The sequence below is a fragment of the Melanotaenia boesemani genome, chromosome 3 (genome assembly GCF_017639745.1).
Source record: "Melanotaenia boesemani isolate fMelBoe1 chromosome 3, fMelBoe1.pri, whole genome shotgun sequence".
NCBI classification, from domain to species: Eukaryota; Metazoa; Chordata; class Actinopteri; order Atheriniformes; family Melanotaeniidae; genus Melanotaenia; species Melanotaenia boesemani.
The window spans coordinates 18,790,058-18,811,787 of NC_055684.1; the positions used below are offsets into that span (position 1 = coordinate 18,790,058).

At 39.0% G+C, this 21,730-nt stretch overlaps 1 protein-coding gene across 10 annotated transcripts in view; it reads left to right on the forward strand.

The window, feature by feature from the left end:
• The window catches only part of eif4g3a (eukaryotic translation initiation factor 4 gamma, 3a), a 55,603-nt gene extending 35,252 nt beyond the window's left edge, over positions 1-20,351 (forward strand). For all 10 annotated transcript variants that reach the window (XM_041981262.1, XM_041981256.1, XM_041981257.1 and 7 more), the window contains 23 exons: positions 410-498; positions 1,925-2,219; positions 2,422-2,546; positions 3,787-3,906; positions 4,751-4,906; positions 4,998-5,195; positions 5,479-5,625; positions 5,755-5,991; positions 9,089-9,193; positions 11,680-11,818; positions 12,125-12,237; positions 13,553-13,643; positions 14,355-14,478; positions 14,618-14,847; positions 14,989-15,101; positions 15,387-15,559; positions 16,094-16,219; positions 16,468-16,549; positions 16,946-17,044; positions 17,189-17,335; positions 18,090-18,171; positions 18,308-18,454; positions 19,323-20,351. In XM_041981262.1, coding sequence (XP_041837196.1) covers positions 410-498; positions 1,925-2,219; positions 2,422-2,546; positions 3,787-3,906; positions 4,751-4,906; positions 4,998-5,195; positions 5,479-5,625; positions 5,755-5,991; positions 9,089-9,193; positions 11,680-11,818; positions 12,125-12,237; positions 13,553-13,643; positions 14,355-14,478; positions 14,618-14,847; positions 14,989-15,101; positions 15,387-15,559; positions 16,094-16,219; positions 16,468-16,549; positions 16,946-17,044; positions 17,189-17,335; positions 18,090-18,171; positions 18,308-18,454; positions 19,323-19,504 — 3,320 coding nt within the window. In that variant the 3' untranslated portion in view covers positions 19,505-20,351. The remainder of the gene's footprint in view (positions 1-409; positions 499-1,924; positions 2,220-2,421; positions 2,547-3,786; positions 3,907-4,750; positions 4,907-4,997; positions 5,196-5,478; positions 5,626-5,754; positions 5,992-9,088; positions 9,194-11,679; positions 11,819-12,124; positions 12,238-13,552; positions 13,644-14,354; positions 14,479-14,617; positions 14,848-14,988; positions 15,102-15,386; positions 15,560-16,093; positions 16,220-16,467; positions 16,550-16,945; positions 17,045-17,188; positions 17,336-18,089; positions 18,172-18,307; positions 18,455-19,322) is intronic.
• The last annotated feature ends 1,379 nt before the right edge of the window (positions 20,352-21,730 follow it).

Sequence of the window (21,730 nt, forward strand, 5' to 3'; positions counted from 1 at the left end):
TAAGATGCTCTTGATTTGAAGAGATAATTTTTAAAATGTACCATTAAATTGTTGGACTTGTGGTCACAAGCCAAATAGTTTTTTTTTTAATGAGCCTATTACTTTTTTATGATGTTATATCTAGATATTGAAATTAAAATGGCTTTGTAATGATACACATCCACACACTACACGTTGCAGATAATGTCTCAGCAGACACTGTGCAGACATAACTGAACATAGTCAGGGTTAGCATGCATCCAGAATATCACACTGACAAACAGCTTTAAGGTTTCTTACATAAGCAAATACCTGATTTTTCTTTGTCGTTGTGGTTTTTGATGAAAAATATTACTTTTAAATCTATTGTGGTTTGGTTGATAGCTGAATTTGGCTGACTACATGTTCCTACATTTCTGTTTCCCTGCAGTTAATCAGACTTCTTCTGCTATACCAAAGACCTGGAGAAAACCAAATGAAGGGATCTTTGCTGGAGACACACCTCAAAGGGAGGATGAGGTCAGAGAAGATGCCCTCAGTTACTGATTCAGGATTAAAAAAATGCAAACATTTAACCTTTGCAGAGTAGTTTATATCTCTTCCAGATTGTTTGATCCTTTGCATTTTGGCATTAAAAGCATGTATCATCTATTTTCAAATTATTGCTGGTGCATTTTGTAATAAGACTACAAACTGTTAAAAGAGTGGAAGAGAATGAGTGAAGGAGAAGAGGAAATGTGCAATGTGGGCAACAGTTCAAGTGAAAAATGTTTCCACATGTGTGGCGAGAGAGGCAGACATAAATGACTTAGGGGCGGTGTTATCATTGGAGAGACACAGTGAGGAGTTATCCATCACTTTCAGTGTTCGCCCAGCCCACTGTATGTACAACCACCTCTGTTCCGCTCCTGTTTCTGTTCTTTTATTGTGTTGCTCAAGGCCTGTTCCTGTTAAAGAGTTCTCACACCACCAAGCACTGGCTGACGAACAACTGGCTTCCTTTGGTCTCCTTTAAGCGAGTTCTATAAGTCTGCTGAAGGTGCAGCATCTGTGTTTAGACTCTGTGTGCCTTTATACGTGCTGGAAAGTCACATTTCATATGTAGAAAGAATAGATTTTAGATTTTTTAGAAACAGGTAAAATTCACAAGGAGACAGAGGAGGATAAGTACATGGGAATTTGATATAATTCACAGTTGCTGGAATTTCACTGTACTTTAGATTGAGAGAAACTGAGCAAATTCTCTTTGAGCAAACACTTGGTGCTGTAATAAACCTATAGATTGACTGAAAAAATCCCCACACCTTTAGGGGCTTTTTGTCTTCAGTATTTTGAGACATACCCTAAAACCACAGAGTGTGGGCGAGTGGAGCAGCATCTTTCCCCCTTAGCATGACTTTATAACTGGCCAGAAGAGATCCGAAGGACGACATTGTGCAGTTTACTTTCCTTTCATGCTATTTGATACCTGTACCTGGTGACAAGTACAGGAGCAACCTAAACTTAAGGACTGAATCTCATACATCATCCGACAGTGAAAAGGATTCATTGAAATATAACATTTCTGGCAGATTAATTCATTGACTTTCCATCAGGATTTAATTAAATTTACAGTTGAATTCATTGAGCTTGTCAAAAATCAAGAAATTACTGCAGGGACAGTGTAGAGAAAATTGCACCTTGTTAGGCTGTTTCACTTATTCTCACCTATGATCCTGCCATCCACCACAAGCATGCTGCAGTGTTCCCATTATCTACCTTTAAGATATAATGTTCTGCTTGTGTTAATGTGTAATTCCAGTGATTCAATATGTAATTCAGTCTCTCTCATTTGTACTTTAGAGAGAGCTGCAAAACAGCCACCAGTCAGCTGAAGTTTTCAGTTGTTAGATGATACATATTGGCAAAATAAAAAGCCATATTTATGAGTCTCATCATCACTCAGGACGATCCCAAGATGGTGGATCAGCCTGCTGGAGACCAGGCCCTGCAGTCAGCCTCTCAGAGCTGCAGCTCAGTGCCCCTGCCATCAGTCTTCACCTCCACTGCTGCTCCTGCGCTTGCTCCCGCAAGTAGCCCAGAGGCCGACGGAAAGCCGGCTGCTCCAGAGGAAAATGGTGAAGCGGAGTTGGAGCCCATGAGAAACGGAGCAGGTCACATTTCAGAGACGGAAAGCAGCGACAGTGGAGCAACCCCTGGAGAAAAGGAGAACTCGACAGGGCCTCCACAGGACATTGAAGGTTAGAAGCACCCTTTACAGGAAAGATTTTTTTGTTAAACCAGCCAAGCATCCAAGCTGTATTAGGATTGCTTTTTGCACGTATACGGTCAAATTTTGGACATAAATTTACTTACATTTATAAAGTTGATGACTGTAGCGTCAGCATTTACCATTTCACGTTTTTTCTTAATTTTATGCAGCCAATCTGTTTGGTTTTCCAGATCTGACAGATCCCAGTGGGAAGCGTCAGTATAACAGAGACTTCCTATTGGGCTTCCAGTTCATGCCTGCATGCATACAGAAACCTGAAGGGCTCCCACCAATCAGCGATGTAGTGCTGGACAAGGTAAGTTACAGAAAGCCTGCAGTATTGATAGACCTTTAGAGAAAAAGATCAAACACTGTTTGAAACCGCTGACAACCAAATTACATTTAGATAAATTGAACGTCTGAATGCTTTATCCATGCTGCCAGGTTCTTTAACACATAAGTGACTGGCATGAGTGGCCATTGAAATGGAAATGATTTAATGAGTTCTCTTGATGTATTATCCAGAGCTACAGCTAACATGCATTTTCATTATCAGTTCTTCTGACAATTTTATTTTTAACTGCAACATCAGCAAATAAATCAGTCATGTGCAACAGCTTATACAAGTCAAATGTTTACATTTTTTAACAAGTAGAAATGTAAACTCTTATGTTTTTTTTTTTCCATCTCAAACACTCAATCTGGGTTTTGGATTGTTGTTTGGGGAAAATTGGTACATAAAAAACTTAGTTGTGATGGACACTTCTCATGATCATTGCTGTAGATTAAGCTATTAGATGAAGATTAATTAATTGTATAAAGAATAGTTGCTGGTTTTTAACAGCTTTTTGGTGCTTATCTAGGAGCAACAAACAACATTAGATATAATTCGAGTTTGTGAGAAAGCCCCGATCAAAGCTGGAGAAGTTTGGCTTGTCCTTCAGATCCACACATATGTTTGGGTGGAGCATATGGCCGGCTGAAATGCTGTTTTGATTAAAATCACATTGCTATTATGTCACCCTTGGCAGTCTTAAGAGTACTTGCCCCTCCCCCACCTCTTCAAAAAAGAACAACCAGGTTGATTGGTACAGTCCCAAAGTCTCGTTTTTCTCTGTGCGAGAAAGTGAAATCTCTCTGGAAAAGAGTCAAGAGGAAGTCAAGGACGACTGAACGACAAAGAGCTGGATTTGTTCTCTCCTCCTCCCCCACAACACTCTCTCTCTCTCCTGCGTTCCTTTCTTCTGTTCTTCCCCTCCACATCTGTTTCTGACTTTTTTTCACTAAAAGGCCCTCAGAACAAGCAGAGCATAATTTACTATCAGTTCAGTAAAAAATACATAAACCAAAAGCTGATAATGTAGTTCGGCTGTCATTTACAGCAGGTCACCTTTAAAGGACCACTGGGTTTGAATTCATGAACACACACACACACACACACACACACAGACAATGTGCGGATTCCTTTCACCCTGTAGCCGATGCTGAAAGTAGTTTGTTGCTCCCCCTGCTGTTGAGCACATCTTCTGACTGTGTGTGTTTTATGTGTCGTACAGATGAACCAAAACAAGTTGCCATCTCGAGTGGTGGATTCCAGGGTGATTTCCAGAGGACCTGATTTCACACCTGCTTTTGCAGATTTTGGGAGGCAGATGACTGGAGGACGAGGCACTGCAGTGAGTCACACATGGGACTCACACACTCCAAATAAGCTGACAGACTCATCCATAAAATCTCATTCCCCCCAGTTTTTACTCCAACTTATTATTTAACCTGTTTTTGTCAGAAGCTAGACTTATTTATTTATTTTTTACCTCCTTCAAGACGAATGGATTTTGATTAAATTTACAGGATATGTCAGAAATGGAATAAGGGACAAGTGATTACATTTTGGGGTGATTCAAATCACCGTTTGGATCTAGGATTTTTTTTTTAATAGGATTCTTTACTATGGGCAGATGGGAATAATTTTACCATTACAGCTTCTAACTCAACAGATAATGCCCAGAATCACTGGCAAAATAAATAACAAGATGACTTCAAGGTGGATGTTAAATACACTAACTGCTAACCCAGACTGCAGCTATTAGAGAAAATGTGAATTTATTCACTAACTATAAGACCGTTGCCAGATGTGGCATTTGTCCAGATGATAGAAACATATAGTGATATTAGCTTGAAGTTTACATAAGAGTGTTTGCATGGGCTTGGTTCCTGGGTGGGCTCTTTAAGGGGGTTTTCTCAGATAAGTGACCCTATGCTTGTCAGAGGTCTGCACTCTCTGAGTGCTTCTAGTTTATATTCTATTTATTTTTTCCTTATGTTTCACTGTTTTTATTTAATTTTAATATAATTGGTGTTAAACTGAGCATTTTTTATATTTGATATTATGAAACAAAGGAAAAGGTAGCTATAATTGCAAGGAAAACTCAGGTTTCAGTGCATCTGTCGTTACTGCAGAGTTGGCGTTCTCAGGAAAATAAACATTTTTTTTGTATTCTCTCTTAATTTCACTCACAGCTCATGAACATGGGAGCACGACGGCCTCCACCCAGGAAGATCATCATGAACGTGTCAGTTAATGATGACGTTCAGCTGAAAAAGTCCGAAAATGCCTGGAAACCCGGCATGAAGAGGGAAGGCCTTCCAGAGGACACAGATATACAGAAAACACAGGCAGGGGCAAAAATACATGTGCCATAGACAAATAAAAAATCATTTAAAGAAAAAAAGTGATTAAGTGACCATTCTGATTGTTTCCCCATAGGAGCTCTTCAGGAAAGTGAGAAGCATCTTGAACAAACTGACACCTCAGAAATTCAACCAGCTGATGAAGCAGGTGACGGATCTGACCATCGACACAGAGGAGAGGCTCAAAGGGGTCATCGACCTGGTCTTTGAAAAGGCCATCGATGAGCCCAGCTTCTCTGTGGCTTACGGAAACATGTGCCGCTGCCTCGCCACGGTGAGCCGACCATTGCGCTGGTCTGAGAGGGTCAAGAGAGAAGGTTTTAGCATAAAGACATGGATGTAGGCTCATAGCTGTATATCTAGTGGCCTAATCATGTCATTCATTGTTCATCATCAATTGGAATAATTACATAGCTGCTGCAGAGGACCACAGAAAAGTGTTTTGGGATCATTTCTGCCAAACGACAGCATCTGTGTTCAATATATTTTATAGATTTGCATCTTTTATCTTGGTTTGATACTAATATTATTTTTTTAAATCTACTGTTCCTGTACAGCTCAAAGTGCAGATGACAGATAAACCCAACACCTTTGTAAACTTTCGCAAACTGCTGCTAAATCGCTGCCAGAAGGAGTTTGAGAAGGACAAGGTAGATGATGTGGTGTTTGAGAGGAAGCAGAAAGAGCTGGACTCTGCTGCATCGGTATGTAGTCTTAAAATGACTTTAGTGCTTTGTTTTGCTTTTGTTTTTCAAAAGAAATAAAGATTGTACTTCTTGCAAAGAGTTATTTTCTCTTTATATTCAACCTAAACATTTCCACTTTCTCTTCAGACGACGGAGCGTGAGCGGCTTCAGGAGGAGCTGGAGGAAGCCAAGGATAAAGCTCGACGGCGGTCCATCGGCAACATCAAGTTCATTGGTGAGCTCTTCAAGCTTAAGATGCTGACAGAGGCCATCATGCACGACTGCGTGGTGAAGCTGCTGAAGAACCACGATGAAGAGTCTTTGGAATGTTTGTGCAGGCTGCTCACCACCATCGGCAAGGACCTCGACTTTGAAAAAGCCAAGGTGAGCCACAGAAGACAGTTCATCATTTGTGAAACGGTAACAGTGAATAAAGAATGCGTATGTGACGTCACCGCGGCTTTCTCCGCCATTTTGGGGCACCCATCAGCTGTTTCCATTGACACTGAAAAGAAACGTCCTCACCACAATAAGCTTACAAGAGAGGTGAAGAGTTGTTACGATGCAGAAACACTAATTATTAATGAGTTGGAGCGTTACAATCTGCTGAATAATGAATAAAGTTCAAATTTAGATGCATTGCCATCTGTTTCGGTCTCAGAAGTCGGTGTTTACTTTGTGTTTGGTGTACGTTCCTACACCTGTCATGAACAGTGATGCCACAGATTACTTGAAAAAGTAATCTGACCACTGATTACTGATTACTTCTTTAAAAAGTAATCTAGTTACTTTACTGATTACTAAGGTTTAGAAGTAACTAAGTTAGATTACTAGTTACTTTATTAGTTAAAACCCCCCAAACAAAAAAATGACGGACGGAAGTGGAGAGGCGGACCTCCCATCATGCACCAGGGTAATAAGTTTCTATATCATATTTTTTTCTAAAGTCATGTGCAGTGAATGATTTGTGTTTGTCGATTTAAAAAAGGTCAAGTTTCAGCGAAGAAAGGTAACTGCATGCTTACGAGTACATAAAATTTCTGTACCACCGTTAATGAGAAGGTGTGTTGAGTTAGATAAATACACTTTCGTTCACGGCGTTTGATTTCAAATCATATGTGAAAGGAGTGGGGAGTGCCGAAGTAACGCAGGACGAATATGAAGAGTAACGGTAATTTGATTACATTGTAGGACATCCTAACGCGTTAGATTATATTTTGTTAAAATATGTAGTCAGATTAAGTAACGCGTTACTGGCATCTCTGGTCATGAATTTAAAAACTACCAGTCATTAAATGTTCATGCAGCCGTTTTACAAATGGATGGATTAATGGATGCCAGTCTACAAAAAAACTATACAAAAAACTTAACTGGATCTGGTTGCAGATCTACTTTATCTAAAAAGAGTAAACAGTCCTGAATGTTGTGACTGAATGTCTGACAGAACAACACTGGGATTAACGAGAGAAGAGCAAACATCAGTCTGGTGGAGGAAAGTGATATTCTCCCCCTCACATGGGAGTTTCATCCAGATTGATACCGCTGCATTTAAAATCACGTACTTATGGCTACCACCATACCTGTTCTCTCATCATCCTGTTCATAGCTGACATGTAAATGCAGCCATCTTTACTTCTGCTCACATAAAGCTCAAACTGTCCTTTATATCCAAACCACAGTCAGCTGGGTGAACAGTGTTGGGTACACCCAAAATGGCAATTTCTCCCACAATTCTGACGATGATGACGTTGGTGCGCATTCTCTGTACAAGCAGTGTTGGTTCTTCGAACAGCAGAATGTTTAGAGAAATATAACAAATTCCTGTCTTGTAGAGGGTTAAATGGAAAGACTGATGGATTTTTGTGTTTTAAGACAGAAGCAAGGGTATAGAGGTAGGGAGCTTAGCTTAGCCGAGCGTTGTCCTAAGATAACAAAATGCCAGGTGACTTTATTGATTGACCAGTTCCCAGATGCAACTGATTATATAAAAACTAAGCAGAAAAATTAGAGGGACACTTAGCTCATGTTTCTGTGTTGTACATTTAATAGTAAAGTGGTTTTAGAACATGACAACATTTTGTCTGGCCTTGTTGGTCCCATAACCCCACACCCAGCATCTGACATTTATTTGCTCTGACCCATATTTGGTACCTGTGCTGCACTGGGTTTTTGGTGTTAAGCCAGTGATTCAACATAGAACCAAATTTCTGGCTCCGAACCAGAACTGGAACTGCTCTGGTGTAGAAAAACCCCTACTTGACTACGGGTTTTTATTTGCTGATGGGTTTTTAGCTGGAAAAGCATTTTCCCTGGAGGCATATGGAGACTTGCAGAAGTTGCATTAAGTTTTTTTTATTATTATTTATTTATATTAAACAGGGATTAAGTTAATCAGTCATGAAGTACAGTTTGTCGTAGTCAGGTGTTTACCTTCGGACGGGCCAGTTTAAATCTATCCCTCTTTACAGTCTGCATCCCAGGAAAACTAATGCCGGTTGAATTCTAACAGTTAATTTTCACCAATATGAATTCTTGACCTTTAAGAGCCATTAAGGCTTGAATAGTTCATAACATCTTTGAAGCTGCACTGGTTTAGGATTAAACCTTAAAGAAGCCTGGCATTTATTTGTGGTTGCAGTAAAACATTTAAAAACTTAAATTCAGAAATTTAAAGCAAAGGATTTTTATATTTATGCCACAAGAACATACCTGATGTCGGTCTGTCAGTTTGCTCAGCTAACGTTAACACAGACAAACTGTTTTGCACAGGTTGGTTTCTTGGTAAATGAGTTTAGATTTTATTCTGACCTACAGAGACGCAATTTCAGAGAAGTCAGAGAGCTCTGGTTCAGTTTGATCCCACATCGGCTGGGTTGTATTCACTTCCACAGCCATAGGAGATGCTTTCTGAAGGTTATGAGGAAACAGAGAATATCCCTGCAGTAGATGTTTGGCTTTGTTCTGCATGACTGGCTCTCCTGTTAACATCAGTGACTCTCAGCTGGACACAGGAAGAGTCCTCGGATGCTTAAACTAACTCAATTGCCTTTCTGCTCCGATCTGATGTGGGGTTGATCTTTATTGTTTACTAGCCACCCAGGTAAAGAAAAGCCACCTGACCATCAGGGGAGCTGAATTTGGAGCAGAAACATGCTGCTTTTTGGTTGCTGTAGAAATATAACACTACATAGAAAACCAGTCTTTAGAAATGAAGTCATAAATCTTATTTCTCAGATGCTTATCATCCTGTTCAGTGTAATTTTCTAAACATGTCAGGTTTACTGGTTTATTATTACAGTTAATAAAGTTCATTGCTCAGTGGTTCTACATCTCACATGGTCAGGTCTTACGTTGAACTTTTAGGACAGCTTTGTCAAAAACTGAAGAACGATCATGAAATAATAAAAGTCCCTGAAACCTGCTGTCTGTTTGATCTAAGACAAAGAATTTAACCTTCAAATGTGTGTTTTTCTGTCACCAGCCTCGAATGGATCAATATTTCAATCAAATGGAAAAAATTGTCAAGGAGAGGAAGACGTCATCTAGAATACGGTTTATGCTGCAGGACGTTATAGACCTCAGATTGGTGAGTGTTACTTATTTACACAGATGTGGAATTCAACGTTCCCCTGCAGACACAAACACATTTTTCCTTTTTTTTTTCCTCCTGCAAAATGAAGCCCGGTATTGTTCTGGTCATATTCTGCTACACGTATCCTGATTACTAAAACTGATCCATTACGGCTCTTGGTGTTAAACATCTTCTTGGAAAGTTTGTGGGGGACACATGCAAATAATTGACCGTGTTTTTGTTTGTTGACTGAGATGTTTTTTTGTTCATTGTGCTTCATAGTCTCTTTTTTCACAAGCACAGTGGCTTGCAAAGTCACTTTTGCTAATGTTAGACAAAAAAATTAGGTGAGCAGAGGAATAATTGATCTTAAATTTCTGTGTTTGGAATAGTTTTAGAATTGGGGGGAAAAGGAAAACGGCACATGCAAAAGTTTGTTGGCTAACTTTTAGCTGTTATACCCTTAATGAGCTTGTTTTGGCTTTGGCTTGTTCTCTTAAGAAAAGACCAGGTGGTGGAAATTTTCAGACTTTATAAACACTGCAACCCATTAAGACTCTTCTTAACATAAAGCAGCTGGCTAGCACTGTGAAAATGAAAATAACCTATGCCCACAAAGCAGGACAAGGCTAAAAGAGGACGGAAGCTGTTTCCTCAGAGTGAAATGTAATTAAGAAGGCCAACTGGAAACATGGTGGTTAAGTTGAGGTCTGAAAGAGCAGAAAAAAATTCTCAGGAACAGGTTTCAGGATTCCAAGACAGACATATTAAAACACTTATTTGACAGAATCTCAGGCAGGTTAAACACTTTGTGAAATTGAGTTGCACTTTTGTACTCTGCAGTAACTACAGGAACATAACCTTCATGGAAGTGCCATCAGAAGAAACTTATTTTCCTAAATCATCACCACCTTGTCCATACAGTCCCCAATCAAAACCATGTCACCAATGGGACTCTACCTAGCTGAGTTGGTTATGCTGGTCACATATACACACTCTAAAAATCCTCATCCTTTTGCTGCACGTCGTTCCCCCTCTCTCTGCCTACCATCTCGTCTTCTGTCTGAATAAAGTCCGTTACAGCTCAACATTTAAAATCACTTTACAGCTTGTGAACTTTTGACTTGCAAGACCACCAAACTCTTCCTTTAATGTTGTTTTAAATGCTATGAAACACATGACAGTTGGAAGAATGGGACAGTTTCGCTTGTAATCTAAAGAAAAATGTCATCTTTAGTTTTATGCTTTTCAGGCATCAGGTCACATTTTGATTTCCCTGTTGTTGTTGTTTTTTTTCTGTTAACAGAATTTTTGATCATGGATGCCCAAACATCAACATGTACAGACATTTTCTTTCTAACATTAGCATCAGTGTAGTTAATCTCACTGATTCAGTAATTCTGTCATTGTTATAAAAATGTTTTTAATCTATTGTACTAGAACCTTTATATGAGTCTGTCTGTTGGCTTATTAGTCCGGTCAGTACTGAGGGATATGGTAAAATGGTAAAACTTCAGCTGATTACTCACAAAGTAGTTTGGATCATGCATACAAAATCAACCTGAATGGACAAAGCCTTATATTGTCTTAAAGCCATATATTATTTTTAACCATAGAAGGATTTTCAGAAGGACAACTCACTGATCACAAGTAGTGAACATAGCTAATTACACCATAATAATTTATGGGAAAATGTCACTCTTTTTATGAAATGTTAGTGTTTTATTGTGCGTCGATTGGAGTCGGTGCTTTGCAGCTTTCACTTGAAGGATCCATGACCTTCATATCTGACAGATGATGACTTTTTCAGTGTCATACCCATAGTCTCTGGCAGTGTGTACACCTCGCAGTACACTCAACAGCCATGACTGTTTGTCAGACATTTTATAGATTATGCAAATTTAAAGTTTTGATTAGTTGAATTAGATCAGACAGATGCAGCAGTCAGACTTAGTTTGCACTAATTAGACTCCCTTGTAATTTCCAGTGATATCCTACATATGTTTACACCCCATGTATTTAACATTCTTTTTTCACTTTGACAGATTCTGATCAGTTTACACAAATGTATTGACATAGCAATCTCACATAGATGGTGTGTATTTTATATTATTTTATTTTATTTTTTATTACTTCCTGACTCTGTTGTATCAGTTTTTATCTGCAGGGACCTGACAGAATAGGCAGAGCTTAGGCCTCAGCTCAATTCTGTTTTCTTTCATTTTTATTTTTTTTGGGGGGGGTGGTCATTTTGATGCTATTGTCGCTGTTAAATAAAAAAGTAGTTTTGCCACATGAAGCTTTTGTGTACTCAAAGAAACCTGAGACACATCTGCATTCCAGGTGTGATTCATAACATTCATTTGTGTTATACTGAAAATGCAATGTCCCAAAATTTTTTGGGGTTGTCACTGAACTGATGTAGATCAAGAAATCTGTTTGAAACTGTTGTTGTATTTTATTTATTTATTTTTTTATTTTTTTATTTATTTTTTTTGCAGCACAACTGGGTGTCCCGGAGAGCCGACCAGGGCCCAAAAACTATTGAGCAGATCCACAAGGAGGCTAAGATTGAAGAGCAGGAAGAGCAGCGAAAAGTGCACCAGCAGCTGCTCTCCAAGGACAGTAAGAGACGGCCAGGTCAGTCCTGCAGCTTAAATCCTCTTTAAAGCTTAGAGTCACATCGGCACAGCTACAGTGACTCAGGAAGTATGCAAGCGTTCAGGCCAACTTCCTGTAGATTCCTTACAACCTGCAGAGATGCTATTGTGCCCAGCAGCAGACAGGAAGCCCCCTACTTCCTCCCATCTGCCAATTGACCTATAATATTTCATCATGTTTAACAGATAGCATGAAAACTGTCTGTCAGCTGGCATGCTGAAAAACACCACTGAATTCATTTTAAAAACGACTATTCCTGCATTTATGTGGCATTTGGCCCTGCAGATCCACGAGATCAGAGGGAGCAGCGCGTGCAGAGAGAGGAGACCTGGAACACTGTGCCCATGACGAAGAACAGCAGGACCATTGACCCAAACAAGATCCCAAAGATCTCTAAGGTGAGTCCTGCCGCCAGAGTGGACTGTGGACATGCTGGAGCTTCAGCTCTCAGCTGGAGGGCTGCCAAAGACGGGCAGTGCACTTTGTCACGTGTTAAACATACTAAACCCCTTATATTCAGTGGCAAATATGGTTTATTAAATCACATGCACGCATGTGAACCATGCATGCATACATGCAGCGACAGATAAGCTCAGGTGGCTGCACTTCTATAATGTGTCACAAAATTGGATTAAGTTACAAAGTAAGGCAGGTATACATGAGCAGGCAGAGAAGCATCTAATTATCCATCAAATGATGTAGTAATCAGTCACTTTAACAGAAGTCATAATGCTAAAAGTTGTAAAGATCTGCAATCTGAAATTAGAGTGAAAATAATTATTCCCAACGCCGATATGTGTCAATGTCAGAGTGTTATTAAGCAGTTTTTCAGTGTTTAAATAAGCTGTGAGGCCTGATTCCACATAGGTGACAGTAAGTGACCTGCAAAGCTGTGAAAGAATTTGGCTGCAATTAATGATCTAATAGTGTTTCTGTGTGTGGTCCAAACAGTGTGTGTCCACTGATGGAGACTGTTTTGCTAGGAGGCTCACTGAGCTTGATGTTTTTTTATATATAAATATATATATATATACACATTCACTGACTTATATGTTTATAATGTAACACAGACCAGGAGGTTTTTGGAGGTCAAATTAAATAAACTACCTGGTTAAACATAGTCAGGTTTGCGTTGTAGTTTAGATTCATTGGTGTGGATATTTATGTCATGAGTTTCTCACCTACAGCAAGCATTTTTCCACAGTGGTTCTTCCAGTAGAAAGTTCATTTGCAGAGAGAAAGAGAAGGGCAGGATGAATACTGTGGAAGAAGATGACAACTGAGTTTTTTTTTTTTAACAAATATGTTCCCGGTTCTCATCTGGACTGCATTACTGTGGCTTGCATACCCAGTTGTCTATACTGTAGTCCCCCTGCTGGATGTAGGAAGTATTGTTGCATAACGTTAAAAAAATAAAGAAGTAATTTAGTTTTCCCTGCTGGAGGCAATATTATTATTATTAGCTTCCACAATACAGAAACAGAAAGCAAAATGCTTCTCATTTAAGGTCTTTGGGCTTCTTGTGTGCAACAGGATTTTCTCTGTGTATAAAGGTAAACCTATTTCTCCTTGACATTTGAAGACCCTTTAGAAGCATTTGGGTTATTTTACCATTGCTTTCATTTACTACTCATACACAAAAATCTGAATCTGAGTTTCTCTTCCTCACAAGTATTCAAGTATATATATATTTTTTTATTTTTGATTGTGCAGCCTCAGATGGATGAGAAGATCCAGCTGGGCCCACGGGCTCAAGTCACATGGGTGAAGGGCAGCAGTGGAGGAGCCAAAGCCAGCGACTCGGGTAAGATTCTTTAGCAACTTTTTTTTTTTTTTTTTTTGTCACCTTATAGCTGCTTAACTTTGAGCTTTTTGTTAAACATTGTTCAGTAAATGTGGAATTTGTCGGTAGGAGCGTATAAGATGAACACTGGATCTTGGTTGGCTTGGATTGAAACTCACAGTTTGTGTGTTAATGGGTTATTTTGAAGTTGTGCATTAGCAAATGCTGACTGAATTATTAAAATTTGAGGAGGGGAAAAAAGTTTTACAAAAAAAGTAGTCTGTTCTTTTTCTTTTATGAAGACAGTTTACTTGCTTTGAAAAAACATTCATCCTTATAATTTAATTTCCACTAGTGACCATGGCTCTCTTTATCAGAGCTATGTATGTACCTTCTACCACCACCTTTCTGCAAGAAGATTAGATCTTATTACTTCTTGCAACAATTACTCATTCTGTCCAGGTTAACTGAAACAAGTCTGCACTTTTCTTTCATTTTCTGTTTAGTGACATTTGAAAAATAAATTCCAACTTTCTTTGACAAATGAATAGATATTCAGTTGCTGCATGTGAAAATAGTAGCAATTCAGATTTTTTTAAGAAAGTTTTGACTACACACACCAGCAACCCGCTTCAGAGTCACTCTCAGATGTAACATAAACATAATTAAATGTAATAATCTGGGATCATTTCTTTTTATGGTTAATTTTTGTCATCATTATGTCCATAACAGAACTTTCTCGGACAGCTGGTCTGAACCGTTACTCCGCTCTGCAGTCCACGCCCACACCCACAACTCAACCCTCCACCACACCTCCACAGAACCCAGACTACGACTCCAGAAGATCTCTGGGCAGGTAAAGCACTAATCCTGTTCTGTTAGTTTCTCCTGATTTTTACGTCTTATCTGTTTGTTTTAGCTCTTTTTGTTTTTTCAGAGATTCTCATGAACAGGAACATCCTGATTGACTTTTGTGCTTCTCTCTATTTTCTCAGCGGTCGTAGCAGCACAGTCAGAGAACGCAGCGAGAAGCCTCTGATCTCTGCCCCATCATCGTCGTCGCGGCCCGGCCTGTTTATCAGAGGAAGCAGTTCAAAAGAACTGCTAGAGAATCAAAACCCAGAGGAGCCACGGAGAGACCGGGAGCGAGAGGGGGCCGAACCTCGGAGACCGAGCGTCACGGAAGATAAAACTGAGCCGGAGCGGAGCAAAGTCAGAGAGCCAGGTGAGGAAACTGCTGCAAAAACCCCCAAAAATTGCATGTGCAGGCAGTTTCTAGGGTGGAGAAAAGCAATAGCCACATAATCACAGCCTGCCTCTTACTGAGGTAGGAGTTATTAACAGACTCTTATCTGTATGCTACCAGTAAAACCGGAACCAGTGGTTGAGACCCTGGACAGACCTGCCCTGTCTGAGGAGGAGATTGAGAGGAAATCAAAGTCCATTATTGACGAGTTCCTGCACATAAACGACTATAAGGTACTATACAGCAGGTGAAGTTCTTGAAGTCTGATTTCTCTTATAAAGGTGACAATAAATAAACAAAGCATGGTGTAAATTTAGCCTTTTTTCATTTAAAGGTTTATTCGATGCCTTAGCTGGTGATTATTTTTAGAAATTTTCTGTTAGGTTTGTTTCTTTAGGATGCATTTTACGAACTTTTTAATACCCTTTAAACACAGGTGAGTTTTAATTCAGGTTCTCAATGCTCAGTAGTTTCCAGGTCAGCCAGCTGGGATCAAATTCCTTGGTTCTTTTTTGCAGGAAGCTGTCCAGTGTGTGGACGAGCTGGACCTAGGCTCTCAGCTGCACATTTTTGTGCGTGCCGGGGTGGAGTCGACCCTGGAGCGCAGTCAGATCACACGGGACCACATGGGCTTGCTCTTCTTCCAGCTAGTGCAGAAGGAAATCCTGCCCAAACCCCAGTTCTATAAAGGGTCAGTTCACCTGCTCGATGCACACGCTGCCTGATAACAAAACAGGAGATTCAACTTCTGAGTCTCTGTAAAGTGGAAATGGTCCATTTAATTATGTTCAAGCAGCAAACTAAAGACACATTTGAACATTTCCTTGAAGTGTTGTGTCTTCCTTAGAGTTATGTATGTCATGTCAAGAAAATCTGTTTTTTTATTCATTTATTTTTTAAGGCTAAGTTTTCTATTTTATGGTCCTTTTTCCAAAAAGATGTTGTTATGAAAATAAAGTGATTTCTATGCAGGCTTGGAGGTCTTTGCTGAAGAGAGGTTTGTTTTGTCTTAAAATTTAATTTTATATATATATATATATATATATATATATATATATATATATATATATATATATATATATATATATATATATATATATATATAAATAAATAAACAAAACTATGAAATATAAACCAAAACCTTCAGTCCCCTCTCTGATGATCCCTGTACACTATATATACATTTTTATAAAGCAGCGTAATAATAAATTGGTATTTCTCTCAGGTTTGCAGACACGTTGGAGTTAGCGGACGACATGGCCATCGACATTCCCCACATCTGGCTGTACCTGGCCGAGCTGCTCAGCCCTCTGCTGAAGGAGGGGGGCTTCTCTATGAGAGAGCTCTTTAGGTACTGAGATATGCGATGCTGAAGCCAAATACTGAAATACAGTAGCATTAGATTTTTTTTTTTCAGAAAAAGAAAAATAGCATTTTTTGACTAGTTGCTGTAATGCTTTAGTCTCAAGTGTGGATATTTTCTCCTCTGTTATTTAAAATCACTTCACACACACTATCTTTGTCTTTCCTGTTAAACGAAAGAGAAATCAATTCATGTGCACAGTTATTTGGATCTTTTTTTCATCTGTGTGTTCACAGTGAATTGAGCAAACCTTTGCTTCCTGTTGGAAGAGCCGGGATCTTGATCTCTGAAATACTGCACATACTATGCAAGCAATTGGTAAGCACCGCTTTTATGTTGTGCCTTCATTATAGAGCCAAAAGTGTGTCATCAGTACTTTGATTCAGTTCATTATCAATAAATGATGTTTTTTTTTTCCATTGGTGAACTAAAAGTGGAATAGTCCAATAGTTCCTGGCTTCAGTTCTTCACTCATGTAAACTGTGAAATCCTCAGTGATTTTAAAAAGTTCAAGGGAAGCAAGATTGTATTTGTAGCTTAAGTTTACACAATGAAGTCATTTATTTCTGTTGTTTTTATTTGTATGAACCTATTAAGTTCTTATCATTGGCTGAGTAAATTGTGATTAGTTGATAAATATTTACACGCCAGCAAATCTTGTAGAAGATATTCATGATAAGCGAAATGTGACATTATCTCCTCTTGTATCCACAGAGCCATAGGACTGTAGGTTCTTTGTGGAGGGAATCTGGACTCAGCTGGACCGACATTTTACCAGAGGGAGAGGATGTTCAGGATTTTATCTCACAGCAGGTAAGTGATTAAATCATCCACTCTAAAAGTGCCAATCCAGCTGTTTTCTGAGTGTACAAAGAGCACTTTCTAACATCTTCTACATCATTTCCTTGTTTTTTACATCTTCATCTGCCATCTTCCTTCTTGTCTCAACACAAACAGAAACTCCAGTTCCTTCAGTCGGACAGCTCCTGTCCCGAGACAGTTCAGCCCAAAAGAATTTTGTCTCCTGAGGAGCTGAGCCAACAGCTAGAGAGACTCCTCCTGGAGGATATGGCCAGTGATGAGCAGATCTTCGACTGGGTGGAGGTACAAGACCGAGCATTTTTCAAAGGGGAAACATCAAAAAGTATAGTGGCTGAAAGACCTCTATAACTTGATATAAAAGTATAACATTCAATCAGCTGTTGTGTGTTTGTTCTTATTTTGTTTATTTTAAGTATTTATTCTGGAAAGGATGCTAAGAGTAACACTTTAAGATTTATTCACCTTTTTTATGACTGATGGAAGTGTCAGCCAGTGCAGCATTAGTGGGGCCAGGACCTTGCTGTTCGTTTGTGTGGGAGTGTGTCTGTGTGAATCAAAGAGGAAGCCACTTGAAATGATTGTACTACATAAATTCAGTCCATTCACCACTTTACAACTGCAGTCACCATCAGTCAGATGAAGGCTCAAACACTGTAGAGTTGGTTGATAGTAGTAGTGAGTACCAGATCCTTCCCAGACAAGCAGTTGTCAGCAGTGACATGATGAATACAGTAGATATGAGACTGTTGTGTTTGAGCAGAGAGTACCATTCAAAAACACTACACGGCCCAGAGAAAAGCCATTGTAAACACTTGTTCTGTTCAGATAGATGAGAATGGATGATTTGTCTTTGTAGCTGCTTAGTTGTCACACACTACACTCCCTCTCACATTCCCTGAGCTATGCAGCTGCTTTCAGAATCAGCTCCTCATCACATGTTGTGTTTTGGTTAAAGTTGCTTCCTTTCATTCACTGGCATTGCTACTAAGCTGAGACGTTTCAGACTGTTGTCCTGTTTTGTGCTCCCTTTTCGAAGGCAAACCTCGATGAGTCTCAGATGAGCTCGTCTCCCTTCCTGAGGGCTTTGATGACAGCTGTGTGTAAGGCAGCAGTGAAAGGTAAGCACTCAGCCACCTGGAGGAGACACTTCTCTGTTCTCATATAGCACCACTGATTGCAATATTTACATCCCTGCCAAACTCAAAGTGGAGCAGCTCAGCTTGTCCTCACCCTGCCTCTTGCTTTATTCTGCAGATGATAACACCAGCTGTCGAGTGGATACGGCCATCATCCAGAGGAGATTGCCTGTATTACTCAAGTACCTTAACTCAGACACTGAGCGACAGCTGCAAGCACTTTATGCACTTCAGGCACTGATCGTTGCCCTCGATCAGCCTCCAAGTAAGCGTTGCAACAGAGCAAATTAATTTTTAGTTAAATTAATATAGAGAACACAATCTCACCACAGTCCACCTAGAAGGGACTGATATGAAGCTGCTGATCAGCAGATTGTTTGATTCTCTTTTTTTTGTCGTGGTATTACAGGAATTTACATGATTCTTTGTGAACTCTGAGAAGTTTTATAATATTTTGAATGAAGAGTTTACAGAGGAAGATTAAATTCAAACCGCTTATGAGGCTCAGAATTGTTGCACTTTCTTACCTTACATTTACTACATTGAATGTTAAGAGTAGTTAGAGAAAACTGACGTTAAAACATCCAGTTTTTTGAGTAAAACTAATTTAATTTGATTACAGGAGATACAGGAAGTACCCGCAAAACTCCGGAAGGTTTACATGTTGAGTGGCGTTGACAAGCATTGATTGCTTTGCCTGATTAACGAAAACAGATTTATTTATGTTTCTGATAGATAAAAGCTGCAGAGAAGGTTAAAAGATGACAGGCTTAAACATCCCAGAACTAGAATAACAAGATTTTTATGTTTTTTATTTTTAATGTGTGAAATGTGATGTGTTAAGTTTCTTAAGAATCAGAGAAATATTTTTAATTCCTCTACGTTTGCTCGGAAAAAAGGTTTTAAAGTTAATATATTTAGTCTTGGTGCTTCGACACTTTATATTTTGTAGTTGTTCCATCAATCTGACGATTTATGATTTTCATCCACTTTTACAGAACAGTGACTCTTCCTGGGACCCGAGCTCAACATGTTAAAGCTCCATCATATTTCAGATTTTGATGTCCAATTTTGTGTGTTGACAACGTGTGGGGAAATGGCGAGGTGACTGTTTTGCTTTCGCTCTCTTCCAGACCTTCTCCGGATGTTCTTTGATTGTCTGTATGACGAGGACGTCATCTCTGAGGACGCTTTCTACAAGTGGGAGACAAGCAAAGACCCTGCCGAGCAGCAGGGTAAAGGTGTGGCCCTCAAATCTGTCACGGCCTTCTTCACCTGGCTGCGGGAGGCGGAAGAGGAGTCGGAAGACAATTGATGAGGGAGACATGCCGGGACTCGACATAGTAGAACTGCATCCTTGGCAGCAGAACAAACTTTCAAAATGGCTGCGCAGACAGGACGACATGTTTACGGCTGGAATATTTTTTTTTTCTGCGGTACAGTTCTGTAATATGCCGCCATTTTGAGTTTGGATTCCAACGGTGGAAGCACTAAATACCTGTATCATACATAGAAAATATTTTTGTTTTAAATTTTAACTTACTTTTTTCTTTTGTTACTTTTTAAGAAGAGACTTAAAAGATGCATAGGTTCTGGACTCCTTAATTTATTATTTTTTTAAGGACTGCAAAAATGAAAGTTATTTAACATTTGCAGATGCTCACAGTGAGAACATGGCAACAGAAATAACAATATAATTAATTATAATAACAAAATAATAATTGTGAGATAAATATCCTCCCTGGATTTCACACTGTTTGAAAACAGTAAAAACAAAATTATTTTGGGATGAAGGGGAAGTGGAGATTTAAAAACATACAAACAAAAAAAAAGACAAAATAGAAAAAAAAGAGTGAATAAACAGGAACTATTAACGCTGTTCGAGGCCAGAGGTTATCTTGTAATAACCAGTGTTTCTGACAGCCTTGACTTAGCTGCGTTGATATGAACCTGCGCCTCATGAGAGGTAGACATATGCATCCAAGAAGCAAATCCGAACTGTAAGGTTAACGCAGACGAACAAACAGAAAATGAGCATAAGGGCAACTTTTAAAAATTAAATGGCCAGGGTTGCTCAACATGACATGCTTGTAATACTGAAGACCTACAGAGCAGATTAAAGCTTGTAAATACATTAAAGACAAAAAATGTATTTAAAAGGTGATGATTCTCTTGACTTCTTTTGTTTATTGGGAGATGTGGGCTGTGGATTTATTTCTTGTGTCTGCTTGATGTGTGCCGGCTGCTTAAACCGAGGTGGCGATTCGGTGCTCCTGATTTGGACCAAGAAACTCTGTTTTAACCTGAGCTGAAGGGTGAACTGGGCGGCTTTGATTTTGATCCTTTATAATCACAATAAATGATCCCTCAGTTGCTGGCTCTGAAATTGTTGCAGCATGTTGTAGTTTTTAGCTGTCCATGTTTCTGTAATTCAAACTGGCAAATCCGGTTGGCTTCACTTTAAGCAGTTCAAGGAGTGCTTGCAGCACTTCTCATCTTTGTATTTAATGCACACATTCATGCTATGTCTCTGCAGTCACATGCAGAGTTAACCACTTGTCCTTACAGCAAGAGTTTTAGCTACCTATTGTACCTGTTGGTATATTGAGTGGACCAACAGGCAATTTATTGGCAACTGTTTTGGTTCTAGTTCTATCAGAACTGTAAGCATTCATTAGATTGAACATCTAAATTGAGAGAACTTTGTTTTTGTTTGTGATTGGATAAAACGGTTTGAGGTTTAGACTTGAGTAACATTTTAAAAATTAAAGGAGTGATGAGCATAATAATCGGCAGGCCAATCTGTAAGTAAATCATTACAAAAGAGGCGATATTCATGTAACAATGCAAACCATCAAAACGGAGTGACGACTAGTTTGTAAGCATTAGTTGTTAATTACAGCTCTGTTTTACCTTGTTTTTTGTTGTCATTTCAAAGTGAAGTTTCCTTTATGTTTCTTGATTGAATCAGAGCTTTTCTGACATTGAAAGCTGAACAGATAACATTCACTTTGATGAATAGTAAACCCAGACCACAACTTTAATATAACCAGAATAGTTATTGATGGTACACAGAGCCTGCAGCTCTTGTGGCTCTCCTATGAAACATTCTGCGGAAGCCTTTGGGAAATGTAGCTTTAAAAATAAGTGATTGATTGGGTTTAATTAAAGTGATAAGATTTACATTTTTCACAGCTGAAATATTTTGTTATCTCAGTTTTAAAGATGGCTGAAATAAAATCTTTGTGGTTGAAGATGGTGAAGAAGAGACCAGTTATCATATTCAACTGACAGAAATTGCATTAAACATGTCCACACTGTAGTTGAAACAGGTCAAAATGTAGGACTACTGTAATTACATTTTGTGTATGACTAATTGTGTGTACATAGTTTTTTTTTTTTTTTTTTTTTTTTTTCCTGCAATGTTCATGGAGTTTGTCCTGTAGGATGAAATAGGGCTTACTTTTGGTAAATTCAATTCATTTTATTTTTATCATTAATTAATTTGATCATTTTTTCAAAGTCAATTCTCTACTGCTTT